Genomic DNA, 13,500 nt, shown 5'->3' on the forward strand with positions numbered 1-13,500 from the left:
GCCTGAGAGCCCGGGTGACCCGACCCGGAGACAGAGTGCTGGGAATTCACGTCCCTGAGCACACTGCACCCTCCAATTCTTCGGTCAAAAGCCCTGCCTCCTTCAAGCCAGGAGTATGTATTAAGTGCCTACTGTGTGCCTGGCCAGTCACACGGTGGGGCCAGGGGGTGGGGGGGAGCTGACAGCCTGGCCCTGAAGCCGCCCCTCTACTGTGGGAGTACTGGGGGTGGCTGGGAAAGGCGAGATTCGCCTCTACCCTCCTTGCCCCGTGGCCGAGCTTGGGGTTATCCTGGCTCTTCTGACCACCCCGGCGCTGAAGAAAGCCCTGGGGGGGTTTTGGGGCAGGAAGAGGTCGATCAAGAGCCCCAGGCCCCCCCGGGACCGGGGAAGGTTGGGTACCCCGTGGGGTCTCTCTGACGCCTCCAGGTGGGGATGAGGCACCGTTGTTGCCCCCCCAACACCCCCGGGCCTCCGAAAGACCCTCGCTCAGGAGGGACCCCGGCCCAGCGACCGCCCCGCCCCTCCCGGGCCCCGCCCCCTGCGGCCCCGCCCGGCCCTGCCCTGCCCAGCGCTTCTGCAGAGGCCACCCCGGGACTGCGGCAGCCCCGCCCGGCGGCAGCGGGGGTGGGCGGGGGAGGTGGGAGGCGGCAAGGGGGTCGGCCCGTCCGAGCTCTCCTGGGCGCCGACTCCGCCTCTCGACCGTTGGGGCCCAGGTGGGGCGCAGACCCCGGGCCTCCCCACGGAGGCCACACGCCTGGCTCCGCCCCCGGTGCCTCCCCCAGGAAGGAGCGACGTCCCCTGGGCGCTGGGTCCGGACAGCGCCGCGCAGCCCCCGCGCCCCCGGGGCCCGCCCCGTATCCCTGCCCGCGTCCCCCGGAGACACTGCGGCAGCTGCGGGCGGGCGGGGGCGGGCGAGGGCCGGGCGCGTCTCCATGGAGCCGGGGTGCGCGTAGCCGAGCCCAGCCCAGCCCTGCCGGAGGCCCCGGGGCCGGTGCGCGGCGCGGCCGCAGGATGCAGGCCATGGACCCAGCCGCGGCGGATCTCTACGAGGAGGACGGCAAAGACCTGGACTTCTACGACTTCGAGCCGCTGCCCACCCTCCCCGAGGACGAGGTGAGCCCCCGGCCCCACTGGGGGGCCCCTTCCGCCGCTGAGGGCTCCGCGGAGAGCGCCCGGGGGGTGGACCCGGGAGGGGCTGTGAGCTCCCGCCTCCCCAGGCGCCCTCCTTGGCCGAGGGGGTCCCACCGCCGTTCTCAGCCCCGCGTTAGGATTTTCACCTGGAGGGGACAGCACCCGCTAATGCGCACGGGACGGCGGCGGGTGGGCAGCCCCTGCAGAAGTTGGCGCGCCGTGGCTCCTGGTGGAAACCCTGGTGGGACAGTGTGGGGGCAGCAAGGAGGACGGTAGGGGGTCTGCTTACTCCCTGCCGGGCCCCAGGAGGCCAGCGGGGCGCAGGGCAGCAGAGCCCAGTCAGGCGCGGCACAGGAGGCCTCAGAGCTGAGGTTCAGGAGTCGGGGTTGGGGAGAGCGCTGGACGACCGCCCCCCCAGACTGAGAGGTGCTTCCCTCTCTCTGGGTCTCCGGGCCTTCACCCAAGACCCCCCTACCCCGCAAGGTGCAGAGGGGCTCTGCCTGCCATCTGCATACCCTGGCGCTTCTGCTCATGGACCGCCCACCCTACAGCACTGACTGCCCAGACCCCACCTTGGCTGGGTCTGACCCTGTAACTCAGCTCTGGCTTGGCTGGGATGGAGTGGACAAGCCAGGCCCAGCAGCGTGAGAGGTGGCCCCCCAGGGATGCAGCAGCTCCCAAAGGGACCCTCATCCTCCAGGGATTCGAGATCTGCCAAGCCTCCAACAGGCAAGAGCCCAGACGCTGGGCCCCTGTGTCTCCAGTGACAGCGTCGTCACCTGCAGCCATTAATGGAATGCTGCGGCACCCTCTCTTTAAACAGCTGGCCAAGCGAGGCTGGAGCAGGGAATCCCGGGTGCAGCAGCCCCGGGCCTCACCCCCTGGCAGCCCCCACCTGCTGCCCCAGGGCAGTGGGCTCTGAAGGGATAGGGAGTTTCTGCTGTGGAAGCCCCGTGCTTCTGGGAAGGTTCAGCCCCAGGAGGCCCTCTGCTCAGCCACCTAGAAACTGCTGAGGCTGTGCGGGGGTTGGCGCTGCCCCCGCCCCCACCATGGCCTGGATTTGGTGTAGTTGAAGGCTGTAGAGAGGAGCAGCCAGGGGAGTCAGTAAAGCTTTGAAGATCACCGTGGCTCTGACCGAGAGGGAAGCGCAGCCCGCAGCCTTTAGAAACGCCCCAGGATACATCCCAGGGTATCTGTTAGGAGGCCGCCTCCTCATCACTCTGAGGCGACCCTGAGGACGCAGCTCTTCCCACAGCCCCTTTGCGGATCAGGGGCCTGAGCCTTGAGGGCCTCCCCGCTCCACATGGAGGCAGCAGCCGGTGCCCCGAATGCAGAACATGCCGCACCAGGCATGAGCCCACTTGAAGCCACAGGCTGTCCTTCTGCATGCTCCCCACCCCCACGCACACACCAGTGTCCTCCGGTCGACTGGACAGCTCCCGCCTGGCACAGTGCTGGGGTGGGGGCTCCATCCTGTGATGGCCACAAAGGCCTCCAGGTGACACTGCGGGGTTAGCAGCGTGCAGTGGGAACGTTCAGGTGGGCCCATCGCAGACACTCCTGGAAAGCATCAGGGGTGGTCCCTGGCCCAACCCTGTGCCCAGCACTGAGCCCAACATGTCCTGTGTCTCAGAACTCCCCTGGCGTTCAGACTCTGCTTCCTGCACATGTTCGGCTTGGAAGGTTCTGAAATCTCCATCAGGGCACGTGGCTGCACCTGACTTGCATTGGAAAACCATCCTGGGTGAGGTGAGAGCACGGTGAGGCTGCATCATCATCCCAGAGTGCCAGGAAGGCCAAGGGCGCAGGGCAGCTGCTGGGAAAGCACGGTGGCGTCAGGCCCAGGACACATGCAGGCTGCGTAAGATGTAGGAGCTCACTCATTCTACAGCTAGTTGTAACAGCTGTCTCCACGATGGGGCCAAGAAATAGACCCTTATGGACACCCACCAAAGCCCCTGGAATGTCCCTCCCTTGACATGATCCCAGAGAAAATCCAAATGGCTGCTGAACATGTGCAAAGATGTTTGCTCATTGCAATCAGGGAAATGCAAAATACACCCCCACGAATGCCTTCCCAAGACCGCCAGGCTGGCAAGAACTGAAGAGCGGACAGCGGCGTGTGCTGGCAAGGACGTCGCAGCAGCTCTCCCTCGCGCCAGTGGGAGGACAAATGGAGCAGCCTCTTTGGAAAACAGCCCAGCATTCGCTGGCAAAGTAGAAGGCACCAGTGCCCTGTGTCCCAGCAACTTCACTATAGTGTGGGCCCCAGAGACACATGGCCGTGCATGTGTGAGAACATTGTCAGCTGGAACCCACCAGAGCATCAGCAAGTGGGCCAGCAGGTCCTGGAGGATTGGATCCCTGGCCACTTGCAGGCAGCACCACTGGGTCAGCACAGGCAAAGAACCACCAGTACACAATAGACAGGAGATGTTCTGTGGGGGTGATGCAAGGAGGGCTTCCTGGAGGAAGTGTCCTTCCCGGGATTCCCATGAGATTTCAGCTACTGTGGATGGCAGTACGGGATCTGAGGCAGAACAGCATGATCCAGACAGAACAGTGGCTGCAGAAGAGGCACACAGGCCAGGCGGCCGGGGTCGATGGATGGGCAGTGCTGGCTGCCCCACAGGGATGCAGATGAGACAAAGCATGTGCACCAGTTTGGGTGCCAGAGCAGGACGTGTCCCAGGTCCCTGAGAGGCAGGCAGCACTGTCAACCCTTCTGGAGTTCAGCAAGTGCCTCCCAGAACCTCCTGTGTGCCGGTGTCAGGCTGCACTCAGAATCTGAGGGTGGACAGGATGCAGTTACTGCCTGGAGGGGCACACAGCTGGAGGCTCCCAGTAAAGAAGAGCATGTTCCCTCTACAGGGTCCATATGGCATCTGTGCCAGGACGAGCTCACAGCAGAAGGCACCTTGGGAGCCGAGGTGGTTTTGTGGGGGGGCCTGGCAGTGTGGAGAGAACTGTCCAGAAGGTGGTTTTGTGGGGGATGGGGGGGAGCCTGGCAGTGTGGAGATAACTGTCCAGAAGGTGGTTTTGTTGGGGGGGGGGGTCCTGGCAGTGTGGAGAGAGCTGTCAGGAGAAGGTGGTTTTGTGGTGGGGGGGCCCTGGCAGTGTGGAGAGAACTGTCCAGAAGGTGGTTTTGTGTGTGGGGGGGCCTGGCAGTGTGGAGAGAACTGTCCAGAAGGTGGTTTTGTGGTGGGGGGGCCCTGGCAGTGTGGAGAGGGCTGTCAGGAGAAGGTGGTTTTGTGGTGGGGGGGCCCTGGCAGTGTGGAGAGAACTGTCCAGAAGGTGGTTTTGTGGGGGGGGGGCCCTGGCAGTGTGGAGAGGGCTGTCAGGAGAAGGTGGTTTTGTGGTGGGGGGGCCCTGGCAGTGTGGAGAGGGCTGTCAGGAAGCCTCTGGGGATTGGCAGCCAGCGCTCCCAGCGGTGACTGGAGTTTTGTATTGGTCCCGTTAGAATCCCACGGCTGAAAGAATCAGTTGGTCATAAGACAGTGATTTGAAATGTGCCAAATGATCCAGGCGTCCCTGTGTTATCCTGGCTCAAAGTCTGCCGTGGCGGGGGGTGTTGGAGCTTTCTGAATGCACAGAAGCCCCTAATGGGGACTTTCATGAGATGAGGGTCCCCGGTGGGAAGTGTGCCCTGCCCTCTGAGACCCAGGGACTGGCTGATGTGCTGCTGTCCCGGAGAGCAGCCCAGTCCTGGGGGTTCATGTCCACCTGCCTTCCCAAATCCCTCCTCCCACCTGGGATGGGGGTGGAGTTCGTGGCCACACCATTGCAAAGCGGGGACCAGTCTTTCCTGCCCTGCTAGGAACAGGTCTTAGGTGGTCCTCGCTCTCCAACCTACCCCATGGCTCACCCAGGCACACCTTGCTAGGGATGGCGAGGGGCAGGGTGGGTGGTCGGTGGGCTGGGCTGGGTCGTGAAGCACCCTCTGGGCCTGCTTGAGAGGCTGGGTCTGTGCCGGCAGACGGAGTCACTGAGGGCTGACCAGCCACGACAAGGTCAGACTGTGTTAGCAGGGGCAGGAGAGGCTGAAGTGTGGAAAGTCACGAGGCCCCAGCCTGCCGTGGGGCCCTCATGGGTGCTGGGCAGGCAGGTGCACAGGAGGGGGCGCTGGGCAGACAGACAGGCGTCCGCCAGCCGAGGCTGGCATTGCTATTCACAGCACGTCACCTCCTTCCCAAGTGTCTGCACAGCCCATTAAACTCCTGTCCGGGCCACCTCGGCAGCCCCGCAGCCCAGCTGGGCGTATTTTACTTGAGCACAAAGCCTTCTGGCCCAGCTGTGGACTTGAACCCACCTGGTAGCAAGGCTTAGAGCCCCAGGGTCTCCAAGGGCCCCTTCTGGAGGTGACTGTAGGATGCCCAAATGGCTCCTGACCTCGGAGGTGGTCGTGGGGGTGTCTGCTGGGATGTGGGTGGGGCCCCCGCGGACTTGGGGTCCCGAGGCTAGTGAGTGCCGCCTGTGTCTCTCCCAGTCTCTCTCGTCCTGTTCCGGCCTCTTAGGCCTGTCTGACACACTTCCTCGCTCATCCAGCCACTGTGGATTCGGGCACGCGGGAGTAATTCCTCTCACCTGTGCCAGAACAGGGCGGAGTCTGCAGGTCCCAGAGGGCAGGTGACCTGGGGCCCAGAGTTCAGGCCTGGGAGCCCTCAGCACGTGACAGGACCCCCTGGGTGGCTCTGGACCCTGTGTGAGCGGAAGCCCACCCTCTAGACAGCGTGCACCAGAAGGGCTGAGACAATCCTGAGGGGAGGCTTCAGCCACAGACCCCATGGAATTCACCCCTAAAATCATCCAGAGAATCTCCTATGGAATTCAGACACGCCCGCCTCTTCTAGGCGCTAGGGGCTCCAGGTGTCCAGCTTCCCTGAGGGGAGGAGGGGGCTGCCCTCCGGCAGGTGTCTCCCCTCTGGGTCTGAGCAGGAGGGCATGCTGTGCGCGAGGAGTGGCCCTGCTGGCACGGCTGATCTGGCTCCCTTCCCAGGTCCACAGGTCTCGACACCACTGTGTGAGCTGGCAGCAGGCCCCTGACCCCTGAGCAATAGCCAGAAGGCTCCCCAGGGCCCCGCAGGGGAACAGGGACCGGCTCAGACACGTGTCATGCTGGCTCCCTTCCTCCTAAGCAGCACAACCTATGGGGTCCTCAGACTTATTTACCGCTTAGTGCACATCTGTGCCCATGTTTGCAGGCATGTGTGCGCGGGCACGTAGCGCTGTGTGCATGTGTGTGCCAGTGCACAGGAGTGTGTGCATATGTGTGTGCCTGTGTGTGCAGGTGCATGGGTGTGCACACGTGTGTGCCTGTGTGTGCAGGTGCATGGGTGTGCACACGTGTGTGCATGTGTTTGTGTGTGCGCAGTGCCCAGGCGCCTCTTTAACCAGCCCCACAGGTGTCGCTGGGAGCTTCAGGCTCTCTGGAATCCTGAGGAGTCCTGGGCGGTGCAAAGAGGACGGCAGGCTTGAGCGAAAATCAGACACCTTTGATCAATCAGCGAACACAGGAATAGGGCAGGGAGATTCCTGCGATAGAAAGAGCTGGAAGGGCCTGGGTAATGATGTCATCAAGTCCCTCCCTGGACCCCAAGAAGGAGATGGATGGGGGATGTGCCAAGACCCCATGGGCAGACACAGACCCGGCCCCATGGCCAGGCCCCACCGGGCGCCTGTGCCCTGATTCCATCACTTGTTGGCCTCCTGCTTTGGTTTGAGCCCTTCATCCCTTTCCTGTGCCTGGAGGTCCTCTTGCAGTGCCAGCCGCTGGGGCATGGTGGGGGGACCAGAGGTGGGAGGTGCCTCTCAGGACCTCAGCCCAGTGGCACCGGTAGAGCCAGAGCTGCCCTGTGCACTGGGAGAGAGGGGAAGTCAGGGATGGGGGAGAAGGGACCTCTGCCTCCTCCTCACCTGCCCTGTCCTCTGAGGCCCCGTGTCTGGAGCCTTTCTTGACCTCACCCACGTGCATCCAGGCTGCATCCCCCAGCCACCCCCTCCTACCTGCACATGGGGTGCCCTGGCCGGGAGCAGCACACCCAAGAGGGTCTTCAGCTCCACATCCGGGTACGTGCGAGTGTGGATTGTGCAGCCTTGGGTGTTCCTGTGAGGATGTGTGCACCAAGCGTGGGAACGGGTGTGTACGTGTGTGCGGGTATATGTATGTGTCTGAGTGTGCCTGCAAGTGGTCAGTGTTAGGCATGTGTGCAGTGGCATGTAGTATGTATGTGAGTGTGAGGTCTGTGTGTGCATGAGGCTGTCCGTTCTCATTGCATGAGTGTGTGTGAGAAGCGATGGGACCGTGAGTGCGTGTAAGACGCGGTGGGACCGAGTGCGTGTGAGACACGGTGGGACAGTGAGTGCGTAAGACATGGTGGGACTGTGAGTGTGTGTGAGATGCGGTGGGACTGTGAGTGTGAGAAGCGGTAGGACTGAGTGTGAGTGTGAGTAGCGGTGGGACTATGTGTGAGAAGCGGTGGGACTGAGTGTGTGTGAGTAGTGGTGGAACTGAAGTGGTGAGACTGAGTGTGCACACACCTTGCACCAGCATCTGAGTGTCGATGTATGAGCGTGCCCTGTGTTGTCGTGTGTCCGTGTGGGATGCATGTATGGGGATGTGTGTATCTGTGTGAGGGTGAGCACACGTGTGCTAGGTGGGGATGTTTGTGCGTGTGCATGTTCATGGGGGTGTGGGTGTTGGTGGCAGCCATCATGGTCACAGCTGAGCCCTCACGGAGTCCAGGAGCCCACTCAGATTTGGAGGTGGGTCCACATGGGGGTGGCCGGGCCATGTGGAGGGAACCGCCGTGATTGTGTCCTCGGTGTGAACTGCCTGGAACAAATGTTGGCAGCGCGTATGGTTGTGCGTTGTGTGAGTGTGTCAGCGTCACGCCCCATTAGCTCTGCACAAGTCCACAGTTGGGGATCTCGACTCAGTCACCTCCTCATCTGTTGGCAGCCTCCACAGGCCGGTCGAGCCGTGAGCCTGTGGGGTCAGGGGTGCCCCAGGGAGCAGGTGACCCAGCAGCTCTGGCCGAGCCTCCAAGAGGAAGGCCCCGTGCCCAGGCTCCAGGAGCAGACACCTGCTCCAGGCAACCCACTGATGGTGCCACCAAATGTTCCATGACTCTGACGTCCAGGGAACAGCAGGACGACTCTTGAAACAAAACGAGACGTGGCCTGAAGCCCTTTCCCTGACCCACGCGTTGAAACCCTGCCACGAGCCGTCCCTTTCCCCGTGGAATCGTCTCGGCAGGGGTGCCGGGGTGCGGCTGAGGGTCCTGCCGGGCTCACGGCCAGGGCCTGTCTTGACAGGAGAATGTGTCTCTGGCTGACATCCTCTCCCTGCGGGACCGCGGCCTCAGCGAGCAGGAAGCCTGGGCCGTGTGCCTGGAGTGCAGCCTGTCCATGCGGAGTGTGGCCCACGCCGCCATCTTCCAGAGCCTGTGCATCACGCCGGACACCCTGGCCTTCAACACCAGCGGGAACGTGTGTTTCATGGAGCAGCTCAGCGGTGAGGCGGCCGCGGGCACGGGGCGGAGGTGCCTTTCGGGATGGACGTGAGCACAGGCTCTGCGGGGGCAGACGCTGGGAGTGTGCCTGGACCCGGGTTTCCTGTGGAGACCTTCTCTTCCTCAGGAGGGACTCAGGCTGGAGAGTGGCCGAGGGTCCGTGGGGTGCCTGCTGGGCCGGGGCAGTCAAACCCACCCTCAGACGCCAGAGGGACACTCAACCCACCCCAGCCCCGCTCCGCTCGGGACTTCCCCTAAGGGCAGGCCGTGCGCCTCTTCTGTCTCCCCCGGGCCAGTCCCGCAGGCCCTGCTGTGAGTGGACGCCGGCCCGGGAGGGTGGGACACCCCTGCCTCGGTGGGCCACCTGCTCCCACTGCGTGGGCCCTGCCTGGGAGCTGCTTTTCCCTGGTGAATGTCACCTTCCCTCTTCCACTTTGGAACCCATTTCCCACCGTAACCGTTAAGGAGCTCATTTCCCTTTTTCGCAGCCTAAAATGGTCTGGGGACGCCAGGTCTGCGGGGAGGGGACCTTCCCGGCTGGCGGGTTCAGGTTCACAGGTGTGACTAGAAGCCCTTCTCTCCTTCTCTCTCTCCTCCCTAAGACGACCCTGAGGGCGCCTTCGTTCCCCCGGAGTTCGACGTGACTGGGAACACCTTTGAGGTAAGTGCCGGTGGGGGTGACGCGCCACGCCCCCCCTTTACCTCTAAGGTGGCCTCTGCCATTAACTCAGAAACGCGCCTGCCTTGGGGCAGCCTCTGTGAGTGGCCTCTGGCCAGGAGCAGAGCCTGGTTCACTGGGCTGTAGGGACGGCCTCTGGGACACACCCAGCTTCGTCCCCTGCAGTGTCCTCTGCGGGTCCACACAGACTGTGGGAGCAACGGCTTCGGCCACATTTGTCGTCATTATCGTTTTATAGCATGTTTTCTGGAATGCGAACTTACTACACTTAACACGTTAAAAGTGACCAAAATGACCAGTGATGGTCGGCGGGGAATCACAGCTCCTCTGAGGGAGTTAGCAGCCGGGTCACTCACAGCCTTTGCAGAGACACAAGGCCTCCAAGCACAGCTCCGGGCATGGGTGTGGGCGTGGGCCACCCTGGGGGCCTCATCGCCCGAGTCATAGAGGCTGCTGCTCCCAGAGCAGACCCCCGTGTAGCCCCTCAGGAACCCTTTGTGTGGGACGAGTCGGGCAACAGCCCAGCAGCTCGGGGTCAGCACCTGCGTGGCTGGCTGGAAAGGGGCAGAGTCACCCTGCGGCCCTCAGGTTTGGTCCGTCCATCAGGCTGGGCTCTGTCCCCGGGCAGGGAGTGGCGCGTTGGTGGTTCCTACTGTCACAAAGCCCATGGCAGAGAAAATAACGCAATCCTTTACAAATAAACAAGTAACTAGGAACTCAAAGATCTTCCCAATAAAAGCCCATCGGCTGTGTCATGACCTTAAAATTTGACCTTGAAAGTAGAGTCTAGGGGCCAGGCGTGGGGGCTCACTCCTGTAATCCCAGCACTCTGGGAGGCCGAGGCAGGTGGATCACTTGAGCCCAGGAGTTCGAGACCAGCCTGGCCAACATGGCGAACCCCATCTCTACTGAAAACACAAAAATTAGCTGGACGCAGTAGTGCATGCCTGTGGTTCGAGCTACTCGGGAGTCTGAGGCAGGAGGATCTCTTGAACCCAGGAGGTCAAGGCTGCAGTGAGCCGAGATGGCACCACTGCACTCCAGCCTGGCCAGCAGAGCAAGACCTTGTCTCAAAAACAAGAAAAGAAGAGTTTTGGGATGGCTCCCCTTGTCCCTCTTACTTTCACTTTGAAACAAGTGAGCCTGGTGCCCTTTGCCCTGGGAGGCGGGCAGGGTGCCCCACGGGGCCTCTGCTGCGGGAGTCCTATGTTTTAGTGCACCCCAGTGTCCAGAACCCAAGCCCCTGTGGCACATGGCCTGGTGGCTGTGATGTGGCGTATGGCCTGGTGGCTGTGATGTGGCACGTGGCCTGGTGGCTGTGATGTGGGTGTGGCCTGGTGGCTGTGATGTGGCACGAGGCCTGGTAGCTGTGATGTGGGTGTGGCCTCGTGGCTGTGATGTGGCACGTGACCTGGTGGCTGTGATTCCTGTTGCACGTGAGGGTGTTTTAGTTTTGTGCTTGCATTCCTAGTCACATCGTAATCCAGCTCAGACCTGGACGTGACCTCAGCCCAGCCCGTGCCTGGCCCCCCCACTCTGTGGTTCCCCCGTGGGACTCTCATTCCTTCGTTTTTATCCTGCGTTGCTCATTCCTCCAAGTCCTATTGTTTCATTGGCACCGTTTTTAACTTTCTGAAAAGAGTCCAGGCCATGTGTGATTTTCCGGGACTTAATTTATGTATTCTTGTTAAACTTCATCTGCAGAGCAGTGTGTGGCCATAATGTGCCACCTGCTGTGTGTTATCCCATCAGGTGAAGGCCACGTTTAAATCCCCGCTTGTGGGGGCACCAAGGGGTGCAGGTGTTTCCTGGTGTGTACACCAAGAACAGATCTGGGCGAGGTTTCTCTAGGGTGTGTGCCCAGGAGGAAGTGTGGCTCGTGGGGCAGGTGGACGTACATCTGTTCCTGGAACTCCCCCAGCCACACGCTGGAGAGCACAGTGTGAGGATCGCTGGCTCCCACAGGACGTGGACGTGGTAGGGACCTGGGATCTGGGGTCTGGCCTGGGGTCTGGCTTCTGCAGGATGCAGGAGCCTGGGGTCTCGTGCATGGGAGGGCACCGCGCTGCATCTCTTTCCTGCGTCATAGGGGATGTGGTGAGGAGTGCCTCTCTGGTGAAGGTTTATAACCCTAAAATGTATTGACTCCCCTGTTTGCTTATGTGAGTTCTGTCTCTTCATATTTATGATGTTATAAATTAAAACCAAGACATTTTAAGTTAACTATTAATTCATTTAAAAACCACAATGCCCATTGTATGTTAGCATACATAACACTTTTATGAAGAATATTTTCCCTCCAAAATTAGTGAGAAGAGTGGCATTGGGTTGCGTATTTGTAAATCTTTCACGTCTGGGTTGTGGAAAACGCCTGGATTTTCACGGCAGCTTCTGCATTCAGTCGGCTGTGATAACACGTCGCGTGGCCCCAGCCCCAACCCCAAGCCCAACCCCAGCCCTAACCCTAACTCCACTGTCCGCTCGGGAGGGAGGGGGAGTGACCGAGGCGAATGCCGTCTCAGCATCGTTACAGAAAGAGCTTAACCTCTTGAGCCACACTTGGAGAAAAGCTGGCTGATGGTGTCCTCTGCCGAAAAGTGGTTGCTCAATTTTAACATCATCAAATATTTTAATGGTTCTTCTTCCGTTGGGGTCTAACCTTCACAAGAAACCTTTCCTGTTTCAAGGTTGAGCCGATAGTCACTACTATTTTCTACCAGGAGTTTTAAGTTTTGTTTCACATTTCATCCACCTGAAGTTAGTTTAACATTGCAAAGTTTTGCTGTAGGGGTCTTAGATATCGTTTATTAGATTTTCCTCAGGAATGTGATGTTTTCTGATTCTATTCTAAAATTCATTGTCCTCTTTTTGTTTTGGTTTGGTTTTGAGGCAGGGTCTTGCTCTGTCACCCAGGCTGGAGTGCATTGGAGCAATCACGGCTCACTGCAGCCTCCACCTCCTGGGCTCAAGTGATCTTCCCACCTCAGCCTCCCAAGTAGGTGGGGCTACAATTATGTACCACCATGTCCAGCTAATTTTTCAAAATTTTTGTAGAGACAGGGTCTCGCTCTGTTGCCCAGGCTGGTCTCGAACTCCTGCCTTCAAGTGATCCTCTCTCCTTGGCCTCCCAAAGTGCTGGGAATAAAGGCATGAGCCACTGGGCCCGGCCAATTGCCCTCTTTTTAATTACGTTTTCCTGTTTGTTTGTTGCTAGTCTACAGAAATGAAATGCACTTTTTTTCTTTTGAGACAGGGTGGAGCCCAGTGGCATAGCTCACTGCAGCCTAAAATTTCTGAGCTCAAGCAATCCTCCCACCTCAGCTTCCTGAGTAGCTGACACTATAGGCACACGCCACCACGCCCAGCTAATGTCTTTATTTTTATTTTTGTAGAGGAAGGCTCGTGTTATGTTGCCCAGGCTGGTCTCGAACTCCTCGGCTTAGGTGATTTTCTTACCTTGGCCTCCCAAAGTGCTGGGATTACAGGCATGAGCCACTGTGTCTGGCCACAATTCACTTTAATATCTTTATTTTACATCCAGCCATCTTGCTAAAGTTTTTTTTAATATTTCTAATAACTTTCAGATTCTTTCAGTTTTCCTATTTAACTGATTAATCACTGACAAAAAAACAAGTGTCTTTCCTCCCATCCCGTGGTCCTGCTACACTTTTTCTTTCCTTCTCTTACTCAGTGCTGCAAGGAACAGAAGCGGAGTGAGGCTGAGCTGTCCCATCTCAGGGAGAAACTGGCCACTCTCCCCATCCCCCGTTCTAAAAACAGTGCTTTTCACCTTCCTCATCCAGAATGGTGCCTGCCTCCACCACGAGTCCCCTCGATGCTGAGTTTTATCGTGAATGTGTGTGTCAATTTTACAAGATGTTTCTTCTGCATCCTTTGACATGATCCTTTAATTTTTTCTTCATTAAGATTCTCATAGTCACATCTTTATTTTCTTATATTAAATCATCCTTTCTTACATAGAAAAATCTAAATTGGCCAAGTGTCTTGTCTTTCTTATACACTGTTTAATTTGACTTACTAGTGCTTGCTTCAGATTTTTGTGCATGTTTGAGCGGACTGGCGATTTTCCATTCTGTTGATGTTTTCACTGGTGTTGGCCTCAGGATTGTTCTATAAGAATGGGATGATCTGTTCCTTGAAAGTCTGGTAAAACTCACT

At 59.2% G+C, this 13,500-nt stretch overlaps 1 protein-coding gene across 6 annotated transcripts in view; it reads left to right on the forward strand.

Moving 5' to 3' along the window:
* Nucleotides 1-780: 780 nt before the first annotated feature.
* KNDC1 (kinase non-catalytic C-lobe domain containing 1) overlaps nucleotides 781-13,500 on the forward strand; it is a 65,636-nt gene continuing 52,916 nt past the window's right edge. For 4 of the 6 annotated variants that reach the window (XR_012418306.1, XM_065521660.2, XM_065521665.2 and 1 more), the window contains exons 1-3: nucleotides 781-1,113; nucleotides 8,446-8,644; nucleotides 9,245-9,303. Coding sequence is in view for 5 of the 6 variants with exons in the window: in XM_065521660.2 (XP_065377732.1) it covers nucleotides 1,012-1,113; nucleotides 8,446-8,644; nucleotides 9,245-9,303 (360 nt within the window). In the remaining variant the exon portion in view is untranslated. Of the gene's footprint in view, nucleotides 1,114-8,445; nucleotides 8,955-9,244; nucleotides 9,304-13,500 lie in introns of all 6 variants that reach the window. The other 2 variants (XM_065521663.2, XM_065521661.2) reach the window with 2 other exon arrangements.

The sequence above is a fragment of the Macaca fascicularis genome, chromosome 9, assembly GCF_037993035.2.
Source record: "Macaca fascicularis isolate 582-1 chromosome 9, T2T-MFA8v1.1".
Classification (NCBI taxonomy): domain Eukaryota; kingdom Metazoa; phylum Chordata; class Mammalia; order Primates; family Cercopithecidae; genus Macaca; species Macaca fascicularis.